At 46.0% G+C, this 19,569-nt stretch overlaps 1 protein-coding gene and 1 long non-coding RNA gene across 10 annotated transcripts in view; both read right to left on the reverse strand.

Annotated features, from left to right (window-relative positions):
• Positions 1–15,762, reverse strand: part of ZC3H7B (zinc finger CCCH-type containing 7B) — a 53,758-nt gene extending 37,996 nt beyond the window's left edge. For 4 of the 9 annotated variants that reach the window (XM_068400845.1, XM_068400844.1, XM_068400843.1 and 1 more), the window contains exons 1-7: positions 15,550–15,762; positions 9,076–9,139; positions 7,120–7,153; positions 6,541–6,738; positions 5,497–5,655; positions 2,037–2,117; positions 418–477 (exon numbers count right to left, since the gene is read on the reverse strand). In XM_068400845.1, the coding sequence (XP_068256946.1) occupies positions 418–477; positions 2,037–2,117; positions 5,497–5,655; positions 6,541–6,738; positions 7,120–7,153; positions 9,076–9,128 (585 nt within the window). In that variant the 5' untranslated portion in view covers positions 9,129–9,139; positions 15,550–15,762. The remainder of the gene's footprint in view (positions 1–417; positions 478–2,036; positions 2,118–5,496; positions 5,656–6,540; positions 6,739–7,119; positions 7,154–9,075; positions 9,140–15,549) is intronic. The other 5 variants (XM_068400848.1, XM_068400842.1, XM_068400840.1 and 2 more) reach the window with 4 other exon arrangements.
• Positions 15,763–17,195: 1,433 nt separating this feature from the next.
• LOC137664195 (uncharacterized) lies at positions 17,196–19,399 on the reverse strand. Its single transcript, XR_011048262.1, has 2 exons — positions 18,697–19,399; positions 17,196–17,560 (listed from the first exon to the last, which is right to left on the reverse strand). It is a non-coding gene; the product is annotated as an uncharacterized lncRNA (long non-coding RNA).
• Positions 19,400–19,569: the final 170 nt, after the last annotated feature.

Here is a 19,569-nt window from a genome sequence, read left to right on the forward strand (position 1 = left end):
CTGGATCTCCCAGGCGACAGGACAATACAAAGAATACATAAACTGTGTATGTACCTTGCTCAGTACATCACGTGATTTGATTTTGTATGTTTCTTCAGCAGTTGCACCTTCTGATTTTACTTAGCGTTGCCCTAACTTGATTACTGAAACTTATTTAAAATGCAAGAGAAAGCAAACATTCACAATAACTAAGAAAAATAACCATCTTCAGTGATCTAATTACTGACATAAAAATGTTGTTACTAGGAATATTTTCAAAGAAATTAATTTCATTGGCAATATTCCTTAAAAGCGGAAAACACTAATTAATACATTTAAACCCTAAAAGACAGCTATCAATTTGCATGTAAATAAAACTGCAAAGCATTCTAGTAGCACAATGCATGAACAGAAAGAACCACAGGATGCAAACTCTACCTGGTTTGACAAATTGATTGACGTGCCATTACTGAGTAGTGAGAATGTTTCCAATTCCTGCTGCAGGGAAGAGAGAGGTCTTAGAACAGAGACAGCCCATGAATGCTTGTAAACTAGGTAAAGCTGGGTTACAATATGGTTTCCTTCCAGGCACCGCCCATAAAATAAAAGCCACCCCAAAAGGCATACCACTGTGACACAAGGGTACAGTTTTCTGAACATTGAAAGGGACATATATTTGTTTTGGACACCTCAGTGCAAAACACCCAACATCCAATACACAATCAGGAAGCAAAAAACTTCCCCGAGGAACAGAAGTTTTTGTCTTTTCATTAAGAAATTACTACTTCGGGAAGGCATTACAGCACTGGAATGAAAGCTGGAAGTCAACACAAGAGAGAGAAAGGTGTTATCAAAATACCGATCACTAAATTTCAAATAATAAAAAGCATTTCGGAGTTCTCAATTTTTATTTTTTTAACATACAGGTGGTTTAAGCCCATCACAGCTGAGTAACATGACAGCAACAAAAAGGTGGGAAGGCCAACACAGCGAGCAGCTACAAAAAATATTTCCACGTAAAACTTCCCTTTCTTTGAGACAAAATAATTTCAAAGGGTTGAGAGCTGCTACAACGCCGAGGGTTTTTTGACGGGTAGGCCAATCCCACGTGTGAGTTTGGTCAGGTAGAGGACTAAGATGCTACAGCCGAATTTACTCCAAAAGCTCTCTGCAAATTGGATGCCCACCAATCACTTCACTGCATACTGCAAAGGTGCCCCTCTGGAGGTGGAACATACTGGCTGTTTAACACACCACTGCACACGGGGCTGAGGATGCGAAGGTAAGCCTCGACTACTAGCTGATGTTCCCTACTCCTGAAAACGCATCCTGGGATTTTACATGACCAAGGCAGCGTTATCCAAGAGTGCTAGCAGTGGCCTAACGCCCTCTAGCTCCATCCCAGGGTATACATTTAAGTACCAACAGTACTCAGGTTGCGGCAGCACTTTCTTGTAGAGCCAGTTACAGATTCAGACACTGGGGTCAATTTATTGGACCCACGACTTGCTTTTTGCTGCCTTCTTTCCTAGCATCTGACCAGCTGTGTACTTGTCATTTTCCCAAAGTACAAGCCTGTCTCCCACTACTAAGGAGGTGCATGCCTAGATATGGGGCAAGAACCCCTCATGACTCATTGCACTACAAACCCAGACATGCCTCTGATGCAGCAGAGGATCCCACCCTTCTCATCCCATAACAGGGAAAGGACTGTGATGCAAAACCTCCTTTGGAATCAGGCCACATGACCCTCTCCTCCCAAAAACACAAGCTCCCAGTGCATCGGAAGCCTCTCTGCAGCACCAGCCCAGCTCTGCCCAGCTTAGCTGGGGACACAGGAAACATCCTGGCAGTAGAAACAGACCAGCAATGGGGTTAGAAATGGATCAAGGCAAAGTGAGTCAGAAAGTCAGGACAAGGAGGGTAGCCAGCAGCCTGCTAGAGGGATCACAGGGTAGTGTACGTTTGTCTATAGCTGCAGAGCAGCACCTACCACTTCTGCAAAAGTAAATCTGAAAGAGACAAAGAATAGTCTCTAAGGAAAAAAAAAGTCATACCTGAGGTCTTTTGTATGCTTTTCGAACCCTCAGTCCCAACTTCTGGGCAAGCTCCTGTCCCAGCTGCGTGACGCTTTCATCCTGGGGACAAAAACCATTGGCAGGACACTTTCAGGTTTGCCTTTGCAGCACACACAACAAAGTAAACAGGAATGCAGTTACCCACATGGGGCTGTGCCAAGAAGCCTCACTTGAAGACAGCAGCATGTTGACAACTGCCAGAGCAGCCCTAGAAGAGTCCATGCAGACCTGAATGCTCTTGTCATTCAGTCCTGCTGAGATACTGAGGTTGCACCAGGACTTCCCCCCACACTCTTTCAATGCTGCAGAAAATCAGAATCAGCTGTCTGCTTCCAAGAACATACCCACTCTCCAAAAGCAGGGTTCACAAGTCCCACTGGCAGGATGGCTGAAGGAGCTGCCAAGGCCAGCTGCTAGCAGCCGCCATGCTGGGGGCTGATACAGCTTCCACAAGGTCCCCATGTCTCGGAAGAAGGAGCCTCAGGCCTTCCTGCATGCACAGCCTATATACTTTCCCTGTCTGCCAGCCACAGAGCTAATAATGTTTTGGTATGCAGACAGTATTCACTAGCCTGTTTTGCTTGTTTGTTTGTTTTTAAAGCTGAAACCAAGTCTCAGTTTCCAACTTACTAGCTACAAGGCATTTTCACCATCTCCGTCTCTGGTTAAACAGCTTCAGCTTAGTCAAGCAGATCCTTCTGCTTTCCCTGGTGCATGCCATTAACCATCCTCCCTGCTCACTGCTCAGGCCCACTCACACACCATCGTGGGCTTTAGACAAAGTTCTGGGCCATGCTCCATTCCCCTGCTCCATCCTCTCCAGTTCTGCCTGGACTAACAACCTGCCACAATCTTCTTCACTTACTTATCACCAGCAACTCTCTCCTTCTGCTTTCCTCTCTCTCCCTGTTTGCAAAAATAATGGAGTAATTTAACAGTTTCTTCAAAGAAGAAAAAAATATCTGCCCAACCTATTGTGATATCCCTCTACAGTATCCCTACATCTCCTCCCTCATCTACAACCTTTCTCTCTTTTCTCTACTTGCCATGCTGGTCTTTCCAACCTCCTTCTCCCTGCAAGTTCACCCTTTCCCTTTCAGCCCCTCACTAGCTCTGGTTCTTCCAGCCCACAGTATCAGTAACTTTTCCTTTCAATTTGGAGTGTCACTTTTTGACTGTACTTGCTCCCTCACACTCTCAACATAGGTCTTGTCACCATCTTCTCTGAACAGAGTGAAGACTATCTTGTCCATTTCCTATTCTTTCTCCATCTTCCACCCCTTCAGGATGTACCTTCTCCTGAAACTGTCCCCACACCCTCCAGAGACTTCTTCTTGGTCAAATCTCATGGTCACTGCTCCTTCCTCACTCTCTTCCACTTCTTAAATCTTTCTAACACCAATCACGTTTTCATTGCTCTGTTGGCCTGTGGTGATTCTGCCTTTCCAAACACTCTCTCAGGTGTCTTCTGAAGTCTGCCATTTTCTTACTCCCTGTGGAAAACTCACCAGAAAGGCCTCTGACATCCTTTCTTTTCACGGATCTCACACTCATACCTACCAGGTTTACCCCATCCAACTTCACATGCCAATGTAACTCCAAGATGTCTTCTCAGATTCCTGGACAAGATCAAGAATGCATTTCTCTCTAGACTGCCTCCACTTCCCTTCCCAAGAACACGTGGTTAATTATTGTCCTTTCTGTCAGCAGGTCTGAGGTTTGGGGGTGGGGGGTTATTTGCTCTTTGTCACCCCCAGGATCTTACTTTAGCTTTCCCATCCCTCAGCCAAATGCCACCCTCAGGCGCTTACTACCTCCCACCTAAATGAGGGGATGCTCAACAAGGGCATGCAATACGCTGTCCTCCAACACCCTAAAAAAACCATGCCATACCAAAAAAAGCACATCACAAGAGGAGTATTAACCTCATCATGCTGGGAACCTCTGAAAACTATCAGCATTGAGTACCTGCACCCAGAAACAAGTTAATTCTACTAGACAGTGAGTCAACTGAGTGGCAGATCCTTCATCACCGGAAGTTTTAATACATGCTCTGATTTGACCACAATGAAGTTCTCAGCTGTTACAGCAATGCAAGCTGGAAGCACCTGTGTGCTCCAGAGGCTTAGCAGCCGGTCTAATGGAAAAAAGAGTGAGATGACGGATAGCATGACTTGCCTTTGATGCAGAGAAGGCTGATGATTTCTGTTAATCAGGTAATAAGGCAATGGCGTATGTTAATTTACAAGACTGAATTGTGTAGAATAGGGAATGCAGATCACTCAATATGGAGTTTGTAAGGCTGAACTTCCCTGCCCACAGAGAAGATTGATAAAGCGTTTGTAGACCACGATGATTGTAATGATAATAATGGGAGATATGTAAACATAAGTATATGGTTAAAAAATAAATTCAATTAAGTGGCTCAACTGCAATGTGCAATATAGCCAGATACGGCTTTACATAAATACATATATTAGATGGTCTTGTATATAAAAGGGTTTGTTTAAAAAATAGTTCTTTGGAACTCCCCTAACATGATACCTTTAATTTGTTTTGGTCACCCTGTTCTGCCAAGTCAAAGAAACTAGAATTTACAAGCTATACAAAAGGACCAACCAACTGCTAACAAGGCTTTCAAAGATTGCTTCTGTAACACTAATAATAAAGGAAAGCTAACTTCTCCTGCTGAAGGCGATGTATTTTTCTTGTATTAGCATTACCGTGATGGATCAGAACCAAATTTAGCAAAGACAACCAGTGCTCGCTAGAATCTATCTAATTGCAGTCTGGTTTCCTGTTCAATATTTGGCCTAAAAGGACACTCAACAAAAGCATTGTCAGGAAAATATCTAGGGCCTAGTATATGCAGACAGTCCCCTCTGAATGCAAAAATTTACACACCTGTGAACATAAAAATAGCTATGACATGTGATGTCAAGGACAGCTTCGCATGTCCGACAAGAAATAAAAAGCTTTATCAGCTTGCCTTAGCAATCAGTAAGTAAAATGTGAGACATTTTAATGTAAAACAGGAAAAGTATATATGTTTTTCTTCCAGTGCTCCAGTTCCTATTTGTCCCATGCTCCTAGTTACTCCCATTAGACATGTAAAACCAGCTAATTAAAACAATCTCCTGGCCTTAGTTCACATTTTGTTAGGGTAGAGTTTTGCTCTTCACAAATAGGCCACCAAACCTGCTGTCACTAACCGGTGTCTCTGGCTGGCACTGTCTGTAGAGGGTGACTTGGACTGAAGAAACATGTCAGATCAGACATCTTCTTCGAGTCAGAGAGACAGAATTTCTGGGCATAAGCGTGTTCTCAGGAACAGCCAGGCTTCCTCTTCCACTATCCTCTGGCCTCACACTAAGCATGTTACAGAGGAGGAAGGTGGTGAGCCACAGAAATCATGTTGAGTTGTAGGTCAAAAACTTACATGTGGGAGGGACAGCAAGCATCGGCTATTGCACTCATATGCTTCTTTGTGTCTTCCAAGTTCATTTAAGGAGCGGGCTTTCCGGAAGAGCGCTCGGATGTTCTCCTTGTCAAGACTTAAAGCCTTCTCACTGTCTTCCAGTGCCTTCTCAAACAACCCCTGCATGGAAGAGACCACCTCGAGTCAGCTGAGGTACAGCAGACTGATCCCTCCTTCTGTGTGAATGCAAATGTTTTATCTCTCAGCAGAAAACAGGAATATAAAAGGCAGTTGGAAATACCTGTATTACCTCATACACAGACCAGCATACAAACACACAAAACCTACAGTAACATTTTGTTAAGTCTTGCAAAACTCAAAACACTTCAAAGCGAGTGGATGCCAGAATTAAGACTGCTTGAGCAACCTTATCTTGTCTCCCCCTCTACCTTGGGCATGTGACATTTGACAGTCTTTAATTAGGTGACTGCTTGCTAACTTTTTTCATGGGACTCAGCCTCATTACGAACAGGATGGACCTGCTCTGGGGTTGTGCTGTAAAGGAAAGCTGTTAGATTCCCCAGGTAAATGGAAGCACACAGCCTTTTAGAACCTGGGTATTGCAGAATCCTTTTCCACGTGTGTGCTGAAAGCTCCGTCAAGACCCAAAGCCTTCTCACTGTCTTCCATGCCTCACTCGAGGAGGCAGGAGCCTCCAGAGCAATATGCAGACAGTATTCCAGAGAAATACTCAGTCACTACTGGAAGGCACTGGCTCTTTCCAGTCTCCAGATTGTACTAACTCCTCACCAATGTGGACCAGAACTGCATTCTCAGTACCTTAGGCCAGGCCCCCTCTCCTTCACATCCTTCCTCTGGTCTCACAAGACACAGTGCAATAGTGGGGAGATATCAGAGTTTTCTGTGTGTCATCATCTCCTCCAGTGTTCAAGAAGGGAGTGGACAAAATCAACTGAAACCCCTCCTGACATCTTTTCCAATTCCATGGCATTGCAACCATGATGCCCTCCCTGGCCCTTGGGGATGACTTGGGAAGGCGCTCACCATAGCAAAGTAGCAGGCAGCTCGGTTGACATGCAGCTTGCACAGGAGTTCCTTTGGGATGGTCACCTCGTCAGAGGCTGCGTAATCCGCCACATTCAGCCCTTCTACATACTGTACCAGTGAAAGCTTGAAATCCTTCTCTCGAAACAAATCATTGCCCTCTGCAAACAGGTTTCTCACCAGCTTCTGCAAAAAGGCCTGGGCAGCAGGAAAAGAGCAAACAGACTGAAGTGGATATTCAGATGCAGGAGAGGTTTCCCAATTTCCCATTCCTTGCTACACGTTTTAGCAAGCTTCCTGCCCACTAAGATTCTCCTGCCTCCCTACCCTCCTGTAAAACATCAGTCTTTTGGTAGAGGAGAATAATCCAGTCAAATCTCCTTCCTCCTTGAACACTCAAGTGTCTTCTCCTTTTCCTGAAAGTTGTCATTGTCAGAACCTTAAAGCTTTAAGTTACAGACAAACTGTGACAGACCATCCCACACTCTCCACTTCTGGTATGTAAACCAATGACTATGCAACAGAACAGATCTTGCTAACCAAAGAGTTCACAACTTCAGAAAACAAATTCTTCATTACCTCATAATCTTCTTGGCTTAGAGGTAATGTGGACCTGAAAAAAGAAGAGAAAATTCTCATGAAAGAGGCATCCATACAAACACAGGCTTTTGTCTGATGAAGAAACCATCTTTCTGGTCCTGTGGTGATGATCTCAGTGAGCTGCTGAACAATTTATCACTTCAAGGGCAGCTGGAGCAGAGAGAATACAATTAGGGAGCACTGTGCTCAGTGATGGCCACAGTGGCGTCAAGAGATGGTCAGGTCCCACAGGGATTTGAGACTAGAGGAATCTTATTCTCAGCTATTTTCTGCGCATACGTGATCCTCTGTAATGCGCCTTCAGTCAGCCACCTAAAAAAAAAAAAACATCTTTGCGGAAGTCCCATGAGAGACTGTCATGAAGAACACAGGTGTATTTTAAGTGCATCTGGCTCTAATGAGAGGCACCAGACTGGTACTCCAAGACCTCCACAAATCCTCTGTGTGACCAAAGACATACAGTGATAAATGCAATCGCTTTCCTCTGCGTTAACTTAGCCACACGTCTTTAGGCCCACACCACAAAAGGAAAGGAGAAAATGGAGGTTCGGGAGGCCATTTAACTCCAGCTGTCTTGGCCAAGGCTGCCAGGCTGTGCCACAAAACTGGCAGTGCTTGTGTGGATAACACCTACCCCACAACAGCACCGAGACTTAGATGAAAGTTTCTGTTCTTCAAATCAGACCACCCAGGTCATCCAGGTTCGGTCCACATGTATTTATTTTTCCTCTTCAAGAGAAAACAATAGGCTCTAGAGAAATCATTAGCACCTTTCATGGCCCTCCTCACCTTTGAAATACAATGTAATATACATGATCTTATTGGTCAGAGAATAAACTTTTTTTATATTTCTATTATCTAATCTAATCATCATCTGCTCCTTAAAATTAACTACAGGAAATGCCTTGGCTTTGTAAGAAACATTCATGCTGCTTATAAAATTGGACTACTCCTCTTTCACATCAAAACAAGCCAACAAATGACACTGCCTCTGGTTCAGAGTTCAAAATATGCTCCAGAAGCATGAACACTACCACATATTTCTAAATTATTTTCTTTCTAATAAATAAACCTCACAATTGCCTCTCTGAAACTGGGTTATAAACCCCGTTTAGTCTCAGTCTGGGGCTAAAATATCATTGCCATGCCACAGGATATAAATATGTAACACAGAAGATCTGGCTTTTTTTCCTATTGTAGATGCACAGATTTCAGCCATAATTACTGCAGGACTCAAAGCAGACCTTAAAAAACCCTCGAACAATCTGATTACAATCTTGCTGCTTCCTTACTCACCATGGAACTTGGACCTGAGTCTGAGGCCTTTGCTAACTCAAACACTGGAGGGAAAAAACACTAATGTACTTTATTAGGAAGCACTTGGACTTGCAGCTACCACATGAGCAACTACCTCAAGCTCTAGAAGGCCACATGATATTCACAGAAAAGTGTCCTGAGGCACCTACCAGGCTGGCAACTGTAAAAGAGCCTAGGTCATCTATTTCTGCTATAGGCACTATATGGGGCACCTGGCAAGTCATTTACCCTGCCTTCCTCACCTACAAAACAGAAACACTATCATCTCCCTTCCTAAGAAAGGTGGGATAACCTTGTTGAGAGAGCACTTTGAGATCTTCCTGCTGACGACAAAGTAGAAGGGCCAAGTACTATTTGCATTATGCTGACTATAAAGATCATCCTGGAACTGCAATGGAGGGCAAAACCCGAGGAAATTAAAATTACACAATTACAAGTTTAGAGATAGGGTAGGACAAGAAGCACCCTAAAGAACCACAGTGAAAAGCCTCAGGACCAGTATCTCTTTCCCACGCAGAAGCCCCAAAGTGGTGAATAGGAAGAACTCAGTTCCTGCAATCCTGGATATGAAGACAACCGCCTCCAAAGCCACAGGAAACAATGAGGTTGTCCACTTACTGAATGAACTGAAGTCCTTTCTCTATTTCTTGTTTTCTCTTCTGTCTCTCCATTATAGTCGCTGCTGAGGAAGAAGAAAAAAACAACACAAAATGAGTCATTATAGGTCTTGCTGGCAATTAAGCAGTACAGTATTTTGTGTGTGCCTGAATTTACTACTAACAAAATGTTCCAGACCAGATGCCCTGAACACCGAAGTCCATGATTTATCCACACAGCAGACACAAGATGGCAAGCAGCTCACTACCAAGTATCTGCTTTTTCTCACATGCCACTGGCAGGATACCTGGGCAAAGAAGAATTACTTCAATTTGAGCTCTCTACTTAGACTGCCAGTAAATAAAGCAATGGGAACCGACTATAATCATGACTGCCTTCTAAGAAAGGAAAAAAAAAAATCAGCATTCCTCCTGCACTGGCAGTCATTTCAGGAATTTGTGCTGGGTCCCTCCCATGATAAGCAATTCTAACCACTATTTATCTTGGACAGTTTTAAACTGGTTTACCGCATGGCATATGAAACAATTCATCTATGTGAGGTGTCTGGAGGCATATTACAGAAAAGAGACGCAAAGGAAGGAGATGGAATTGCTTGCCGTGGTCCACATAAAAGAACAGTGATGAATGTAAGTAATGGGAATTTCGTGCTGAAAATCCGCAGGCAAGAGCAGCGGAGACTTGGGAACGCTCCTTCAGAGAGGGGGCAGGGCCCCATCCTGCAGCGCTTTAAATTGGGGTGGGCAGCACTTGAGGAAGACTCCAGAAAGATTTATCTCTACCTAGTCAGGGACACAAATGGGCACAGTAACTTGTCTAGGTTTGACCAAATCCAGTCTGGGTCCCTGCGAGCGCAGGCAGGTAAGGAGTATGATGGAGCCATTTTGGAATAATGTCCCTTTTCTCACCTAAAATGGGTTTGAATCACACCATTAGATACAGGAGCTTCATCCCCCGTGTTTTGGGAGCAAATCCTGGAATGGCTCCTCCCTGACCTCTCCCCAAGGTAACACAGGTCTGCCATGCAAGAAAAGAATAAAGAAGGGGAAAAGAGATGGCACTTTGTGGCAAAACAGAGTTGCTGGTGACAGCAAATTTCCCAACTGTGATCTCAAACAATGCTCAGCATCTGAGGAATGGTAACTTGGGGACAAAGGCAGCAAGCACAGAAACACTGAGATGAGATGGAGTTGAAGACACAGTGCCCTCCCAGCCTGGGATCACCTCTGAAGAGATTACGACAAAAACAAAAGTAATTTCTTTAACTGTACAATACAACAGCTTGGAGAGCGTTACTGCCCAGCTCCATTTTACATTAAGGCCATCCCTACCATTCTAAGGTATCTTACGGTATCTATGGCACATTCAGTCTGGCACAGGGTGAAGGGACCTTTAAGGTACGTTAAAATCAATCACGGCAACTCAGCAAGCCTTTATTGATTGTGCTCTGCGCCATGCAAAATGTAGAAGAATTAATACCTGCCCTTTACCAAGAAGGAGAGTTGAAGGAAGGGGGAAAGGCAGCAACGAGAAAAAGACCAGAAAGAAGTGGTAGCAGAAGGAAGCAAGAGCTTGAAAGTGACACTGTGCGGTTTGTATGTCATCAGACGTTAGATTTGAGAGCAATCTGGTCCAAGCAGCAGGTAGAAGATTTTAAGCAGCTGCATTTGGAACGGGATGGGCAGCGCAGCAAGAAAGCGAAAGCCAACAGCCAAGGTAAGTGATGATCAGCATCTCTATAAAGGCTTTTAACAGAAGCGATGGAGAAGAGCATGTAGACTTCAGTACACCACCAACAGAAGGCCTGGAATGATTTATAAATAACCTGGATAATGAACAATCAGGAAGAAAGAAGGAATTTTAAAAAGGAGACTGTGAGGTTAATATGATCACTAACGCTACGGGCAGACAGGCTTGAGGGGTAGAAAAAGAGACAGAGGCAGTTCATTTGATATTTTTCCTTGCATGAAATTCTGCAAAGGCAGATGAAGTAAGAGAACAGTCAAGGTGAAGAGGAGCAGTAGGTACCATTTCCACAGACAGCAGTGAAAGCCACAAAAGAGGGCAGAGTAACCCCAAAGCACTGTAGGGGAGAACTGCGAGGGCTATCAGAGACAAGGGTGGGGAAAGAGCCACCACAGGAAATGACAAGACATAAATTGGGGGGGCAGAAGAGGACTTAAAAGGTCAAGGGGATCCTCACAAAGGCTGATGGAGGAAAGGACTGGAAGGAAGGAGGAATTGCTAGCCATCTAGGCCCTGAGTGCACTAACTGGCTTTAAATACCCCAAACAGCCTCACCTCAGACCCCCACCCACACACCCCCTGCCCATGGTCCAGGAGCTCCATTTAAGCTCAGGTCTAGGCGTACTGCCTCACCTGAGCCATACTGTAGGTACACCTGTCCTCAGTTGTATCTCCTGGACAAATCTTGGACCTACACTGTAGGTAGCTTGTCTCTAGTCCTATCTCTGGCACCATCTCTCTGGACTTTCTGGGTAGTCCCTGGACCCAATTAACCACCTCATCTTCTCTGGGACTGCTATCAGCATCTTATTCTGCCTGCCCTGTTAAGGTATGGTGGGACTGTACCCTAGTTAATGAGGGCACTGCTGGTGGCTGTCATCACCTCTGGCTCCTAGTTTGCCCGCCCTGGAGAAGCAGCTGCTCTTTCTGCTCCCTGACATGAGCCATGCTGGAGAGAACAAAACTCAGGGAAGTGAAGCAGCAGCCCACGGATCTGATGAAAAGGGAGATTGTTGGTGACTGTGGGGAGAGCAGCTGAACGCTGGCTCGTCATCACAAAGTCCATGGCTACACTCCAAAAATGCTGTGGCCCATGTTCACAATCGTGTATATCCACAAAACAGATCATCACCTTGAAAAGCTTCTGATATGCACAGCCTACTTCAAGCTCTGCTTCTGAGCTCAGCTCTTAAAACACTACTGCAAGGAGCGAAGAAGAGATCTCTACCTGTTCTCACCGCTACCCTGACCCCACTGCTAAAACATCCTACACAGCAGGATGTGGGCATGTGTTACAATGGGAAATGGTTACTGTTGCTTGCCCACAGAGAAGGGCATTCAAACATTACTGACCAGAAGCTGGAGTGGAGCCAAAGGACTACAGGGAAAGGCTCCAGAATGTCTCCTTCCTAGAGTTATCCAACTCCTCTTGCATCCTGGAGCTCCCCTTCAGTCTCTCTCTCCTCACCACCATTGCCACCACATCCAACACACGTATCTTCATCCTTGCTTCATGTGGATGGCTGACCAACATACTGCATCTCTGTAAGTCCCACAATACCCAGCTACAGTTTTGATCCTTGCTACAAAACCCTCATTAAAAAAAAACCTCTGTGCCCTGCATTCTGTTTAATCTCTGCAGCACTGCCCTCATCTCCCACAGTGAACGTTCTCCAACCCAAGACCCTGCATTGCCTTCTTTAGACATAAACCACAGGCCTGATCTCCCCTCCAGACTGTTGCTCCCTGATTCTGCCCCACATTCCTCTTTCCTTGCAAGTGGGTGACCAGCTTCCTCTGCTAAAGCTCCATCACGCCTTCACGCTTATGTCACGACTTTGCACATAAGGCTCATCTCCTCATGGCAACACCCTCAAAACGCACATCACATGCTGCTGCCCTAAGAACTTCTTTCATATTTCTCAGGAACAACCACCTTTCCCTTTCAATCTGACTCCATACCAGCACCCTCCTCCACACATGACAGACCTCTCCCCTGTCCTGTCTGCCCCATCGCTGCTGGAGGCTGCCATTCGGACTCCTCATTTTGCTCCTTACACCTCCTCCCCTGCCACCTCCCCAGCAAACTCTGGTCAGTTCTGTCTCCCCTCGTCATCCCTGCCCCTTCACCGTGTCTCCTTCGATGCTCGCACCAAGCCTCAGACCCGTTAGGCCAGGAAACCCAAGACACAGCGAGCCACACACATGTGCAACTCTTCAGCTCTGCTGCACACCATACCACAGCTGATGCATAATTAAGTGCAGAGCCTCTTTAGCTTTTGTTTTCTCAGTCTTTTAAATATTTTTAGAAACACAGCGGAAAACATTTAATGAAGCAGTGTGCTAAGCGTCCTTCCCCGCCCCGCCCCCCCTCAAATCTGTCTGTCCAGACTTGTCTGCTCAAATCACCATCAGAATTCGAATCCAGAGTATTTATATCCCCACTACAAAGCTCTTATCCTTGCAGTCCAGAGATGTTTATCCTCTCTGGTCCAGCATCTAGAGAGGACTTTATTCATAGTTTGTCAATGAGTTACAAACTATTTGCCAGACAGAAATAAAACACTGCAGACAGATAGGCAAAATGGTTTTCTTGCATTCAGAAGGAAGCACAAGCCAGTAAACAGGGTGACTCAATCACAAACTGGGTAGATTCACTCTATGAGACACTACGAGATGAACGAAAAGACTTGAATATACCTTATCAAGGGCTGGGTGTTATTCGCAACCCTGCCAGAGCTGAATTTGGGCGAAGTTTTTCATACTATATTTCTGGGATGACAATGAGTTCTCACTTGATTGACTTCCAGGCTTTGAATGTAACATTTCAGCCAGAAATAAGTGCACCGAGATGCAAATGGCAGGTCATAGGGCTGAGACAAGAGCTCAGCCCCAGGCTGTGTGTGCTCTGCTCCGGTCAAAAGGCTCCAGGATGCACTAGTCTGCAACATGGAGTCTTTCACTGGCTGCAGTTTGGCCACCCCGGTGGTGCAGCAGAACAGGTAACTGGACTCACATCAAGCAGAGGACAAGCCTCACAGCCCACTACAAAGACAGGCTCCCACTCGCTCCCGTAGCTGCTCTCTGCCATCGCCCACTCCCCGGGTTTGAATGCTTCTCACAGCTGACAGCTCTCAAGGTCCCCACCACCATGCTGTGCCCATGGGGTCTGACGACTATCCCTTCACGTGCCAGCCACCCCAAGGTACCTCTGTGGCCGCTCTCCCACACCCTGGCACCCCACTGATCCCACTCCTGCCCTGCAGCACCATGGGAGCGGCTGGCATTGGGGTGCCACCAGCTTCACCCAGCAATACCTCCAGGAAACGCAGGGTGAGGCGGCAATGACCCCCTCACCCCCAGATGAAAATAAAAGCATCAACCAGATATTTCCCGAGGAAGGAGATGGAGATAGCGGCCAAAGCCTCAAGAGACCACCCTGGCCCCCACCACCCTATTTTCCACTCCCTCCAGCCTTGCATCCCACCCGTAACACTCTGTTTACTGCAGGCACCCCCCACATAACACCCCCATGTACTGTGGGCCACCCTTCCTCCTGCCCCAGCACTCTGGGCCCTTCCTGAGGGGCACTGCATTTCGGCCGGGGCATGAGGACGGTGTGGTGGGATGATGCTGCCCATCCATCAGCCACTTGCGCTTCGTTTTGTGCCCACCCAGCTCGCCCTCCCCTGCCTCGCTTTAAAAATTAAATTTCGGGGCCGGTTCCCACACGGGTGGAGCGGGAGCCCCCGCTCACCTCCTCGCCCAACCCCCAGCACTAGGCCGCCGATCCCCGGCCTTGCCTAGTGGCCGCCGCAGGCGGAGGCGCCACCTCGGCCGGCCAGGGCAGAGAGAGGCCGGCGGCGCCTCCCGCACTCCCCGCGGCCCGGCCAGGAGCCGGCACCCCGGTATCTCCCGCACCCCGGTCGTGCTGGGAGGGGTCTCCTGCGGTAGAAGATACCCAGGCTTCCCCGGGAAAAGGAAAACAAACCAACACATACTCTTCCTCCTTCCTCACCCCCCATCCACTTAAATAAAAATCACACATCTCCAAGAGTCTGGGAGGCGACTTTAAGGAAAAAAAAAAAATATACATATATATAACCTCCCGTGTCACCCGGAAACTGTCTAAAGCATTAAAGAATTTGGAAAAGAAAAGAAGAAAAGGAAAAAAAAATCCCACAACCTTCATATTTGATAAACTTTACAAGCCCCTATGGAAGCTGCATCTGAAAACCTATTCCACAAGGGCTTCTCTGCTGCTTCACGGGGTTTATACCAAACAAGAGGGGGAAACTGCAACCTAAATATGGATCTGAACACAGCTCCCAAAACAACAAACCACATACAGGCAGAAACACAATTAATACTAAGTTTTTCATACAGGCTTTTCCCCTAGCTATTCGCTTTTAGACTACTACCACATTTTTTTCCAGGGGGTGGGATTAGGATCTCTGACAATTATTTTTTTGCAAACCCCACATTTTTGGCGGAAGAGGGGGTTAGCTTCAAAATCTCACCCATATTATCTTTCTCCACTTTTTTTTTAATTTGCAATTACACAACGTTTTATCCATGTAGTTACTTATCTGAAACCTTTACTTTCTAATGAAGCAACATCCAGATTTTCTTGTTTCTCAAGTCCACTCCCTTTCTACATACACAGACATACACACACAGAATTGTATTAAGACAAAAATAATCCCCCCAAAATAATACTAAAGGACTCACCTCTCCTTGGGTTTTCCCCCCACACTACGTATAAACTTCCCTTGATAAATGGTATTGTATTACTAGAGATATTATTTATGTATTATTACAAGAAGTAATAATAATAGTAAGTGCTATTTAATTACAGAAGGCAGCATTCTGCTTCTGGATCGGCTGCCCCTGCAGCTCCCTCCATGTGCCTCCTGATCTCTTTACTTTCATTTCCAGGTCTCGCTCGCTGGCTCGCTCTCAGCTGCACCAGCAAGAGAAAATGCCTCCCTGCATATCCTCTGGGCCCTAGAGGCTACCGCGTTCCATTACAAAAATTTACAGATCTTTCCCTTGTGGTTAGTTTTGAGATTCTTTAAGGTGAATTGGGCTTAAAACAAAAAAATAATAAAAATGAAAGCACTTAAGCGGTTGAGGCTGCATTCTTATTTTAATGCAACTTTTTTCTTCTTCCCGGTTGTCTTTGCTGATATATAAAATATACTCCAGAAGAAAGGAAAGCTGCCTCTGCAGAGCGATTGCCTGCACGCGAAGGGCAGCAACGAACTGAATTACGAGACACCCCCCACCATGGGATTATCACATATGTGAAGCAGCGACCCTTTTGCCCACCCACGTATGTTTGCTCGAAGGGGGCTAGAGCCGTTGCTTGTGGCAGAGCAATTATCTGTTCCAGCCAGACCTTACTTATTCCACGCCGCACTGCTGAGGGGTTCCCTTTAAATAAGGTCTTGTGAAAACATAAAACTTTGGGTGGAAAGGAATACACAGTGTGTGTAAACATAACATATTATTATTATATTATATATTATTGGGTATTATAAATTATACACACATTATATATAATTTATATGCACATGCATATGTATTTATATATTTATAACTATACATACAAGTTTCGGTACTTTTTGGAACCAGATTTTTGGCTTGTTTTCATCCCAAATCCCTCAATATTTCCAGAAAGTGGACTGAATCTCCACAGCAGCCCATGTGGACGGAGCCCCAGGACCGGAGTTGCTGGTGGGAAGCAGGGGCCCAGCGACACGCATTATTCTGTGGTGGGAAACGGTTGTGAAACCAGAGACACGCAGACTGCCTGAGACAGGGGGTTCATCCTTCCCTGCCCAGCTGCACTACCATTCACTTCAGATAACCTTCTGAAATGAGTTATGCTCAGCTCCCAGTCCAGCTTCCCTGGTAGGTTTTCTTCTCCCTAAAGGATTCTGTCTACTGTCAGATCATAATTTCCAGACTGACACTGGTTTAAATTGTCACCTCTTTTCCAATGTAATCAGCTACACATTTACTCCTCAGTCTCGCTTCTCTATTTATAGTGACCCAAAAGAGTGCCACTTTGCAGCTGAGCAGCTCCGACAAGATTCAGAGGCAGGTAGAAGGTATCACCTGAAGTGTACTAAACTTGTTTAGTATTTAAAATGTGTTGATCAGAAAAGGAAAGACTTTATTATGTTGAGTAGGATTGGCTTCTGGCAGCTCTGTCAACACAATAAACTGATAATTTATGAAATATAGGCTGCGAATTATAGAATGTACCATATGACACTGGAGAACACTGTCGTACGCTCTTTACAATATTTAATCACAAGGCCCTTTTTTTAGATAGTCATTATGATCCAAAGATTGCTGTTATTCACAGATAAGACAATGTTTGTTTTTATTATCTCTTCAGCTGATTTGTTACCTTTTATTTTTAGGGAATGACAGCATGACAATGAGTAGAGTTTAACCAAGCTGGGCCTCTGCTGGAGAAGCTGTTGGGCAAAATGTACATGAAGTGACAATCCCTGTCGAGGGGTGGCTTTGGGCAGAAGAAAGGTGGAGCAGGCCTGGTGGGGGAAAGTAAACACGGGGAGTACTGAAATGCCAGATCATACTGGGAGGGCAGCCTCAGGGAGCCATTGAGCATCAAATGAGTCACAGAGCCCAGGACGCCTCCAACCCTGCAGCACCTCTGAAAGGCAAGACATCACAGCTGGACGAGAAGAAGAGGGCTTAGGAGGAGCTGAGAAGAAAGAAGAACAAAACCAAAATCTACACACAATCAAGAGTTATACTGCAATAAGCACTATTTTTTAATTCAAGAACATTTATTTTCAAGACTGAATTTCCCCACTGAATGTCACATTATATTTCCCTCTGGCCCAATTTCCTTTTCCTGTAAGACTGAGAGGTATCCTGCAAAGGTCATGATCCAGCATGTGTGTGTATGTATATATATATATATATATATATATCTCTCTCAACCCACCCTATACCACTCCTCTCATCAAATAACATCTTTCCTTAGTGGTTAACATGAAGATTTTCACAGTTTGCAAGCATGGTTATCGAGGTCTCATGTGCAGGTAGTCAGCAGAGTCAAAATGCCGCCAGTCCCTGCTACGAACTAGTTACAGTGTCATAAAAATTACTTTGATTTGTAAAGCTATTCTTTGAGGGAGAATGAATCTATGGATCTATGCTACAACGGCACAGTGCACCTTCATTCCAATATAGCTGCATCCACAGTCAAAGACTTTATTCTCGCCTCTCTGGCCCAGGTAATTAACCAATATTTGAGAGAAAAACAGAGAAGGGAATCAGATCTATTTGATATGATCCTGTTTATTGCTAAAGATTGTGAGGAACTAATAACAAGTGCCAAATTCCTTGCTTATATTTTCCAAGTTCAAGCTCCTTCTCAAGATCACACTAATTTATTCCCTCATCTGCTCTACGTTTTCCAGCAGCTTTATGCTTCTCACATACAATCGTAATCTAGTCAATGCCTCAGCATCTTAATTTTCTTCAGCTGCAAGAAAAACTTCTCTTACTATTTATGAGTTAGCTCTTGCTCAAGTTTTCTATCTGGTTGCTCTACTGGTTTATGGCTTCTGTTCCTTCAGCTGTCATGCTCCATAAAGAAACTTAATTGCTTTTTGTATTCCCCCAAGAATAAAGAAGGTCTACCATGCCCTTCACCCTCAACACAGTCTCCCACATCACCCAGCATTGCCAATTACTGACATTGTTTTCTTGGGTCCATATAAGCATTTGATATTGTTTCTTAATACCACAGTTGGGAGAATTGTGAGAACGAAAAATGCCTCTATAATGTTTTGGGACCAAATGGCAGAATAAATCCAGCCTATTACCCACCTCAGTGCTGAGCTCATCCAGTATCTGCAGCTGCCACCTGAAATGGTACCTACGTCAGTGCCTGTAGGTCGCAACTCAGACAGAAGGGCTTGTGTTGAGAGGACCTGTGCAAATGCACTCCAGCAGCAAGCAGGTTTATGCACAGCTCACCTCACGCCATCAGATGTACTTTTGTTTCTATGCTCAAGAGGAAAATGTCAAACACCATGTACACAGGCAGCCGTCAAGCAAACCGATGCTTTTTTCATCCTTAAGTAGGAATGACGGCGCACTGCTGGATAAAACGCTTTCCTGAGCAGAAAGGTTTGACAAGAACACCTAAGTACAAAGATGAGATCTGCAGAGACATTATCTAAATGAGGGTTCATAGAAAAAGTCACTCGTGTCTCCTCTGTGGGTATGGGGTAGGCCTGCAGAGCAACTCAGAGCTTCTCCGGCGACCTCCTCCCCGCACGCCTGTCGTGGAACGGGCTCGGGTGCATGCCGCCGGTCCACTCAGCCCTCTGAAGCCAATGGCACGGCTGCCGCGCCTCGGAGCCCGCGCTCTGGAGAGGCAGGAGCGGCGGTAGTCGAGGGCAGCGACAAGGGCCGGTGTCACACTGCCCCACTCGCACGGCGGGACGCGGGCGGTACAGGGAACAGGCCGGCCGGGCCCAGGCCTATGCCCAGGCCGCAACCCCGCGGGGAGGCTCCGCGCGAGGCATGCCGGGTACTCCCCTCACAGGCCTACACGTCCCGGCATGACCCGCGGCTGGCGGCGCCGCGCGGGCGCCGTCGCCCCTTAGCCCCGCCCACGCGCGGCGGGGCCGGCCGGCTGCGGCACGCCGGCCGTCAGCACGCGGCGCGGGGCGGAGGGGCGCCGCCCTGGTGACG

Source organism: Nyctibius grandis, chromosome 5 (genome assembly GCF_013368605.1).
Source record: "Nyctibius grandis isolate bNycGra1 chromosome 5, bNycGra1.pri, whole genome shotgun sequence".
In the NCBI taxonomy this organism is placed as follows: Eukaryota; Metazoa; Chordata; class Aves; order Nyctibiiformes; family Nyctibiidae; genus Nyctibius; species Nyctibius grandis.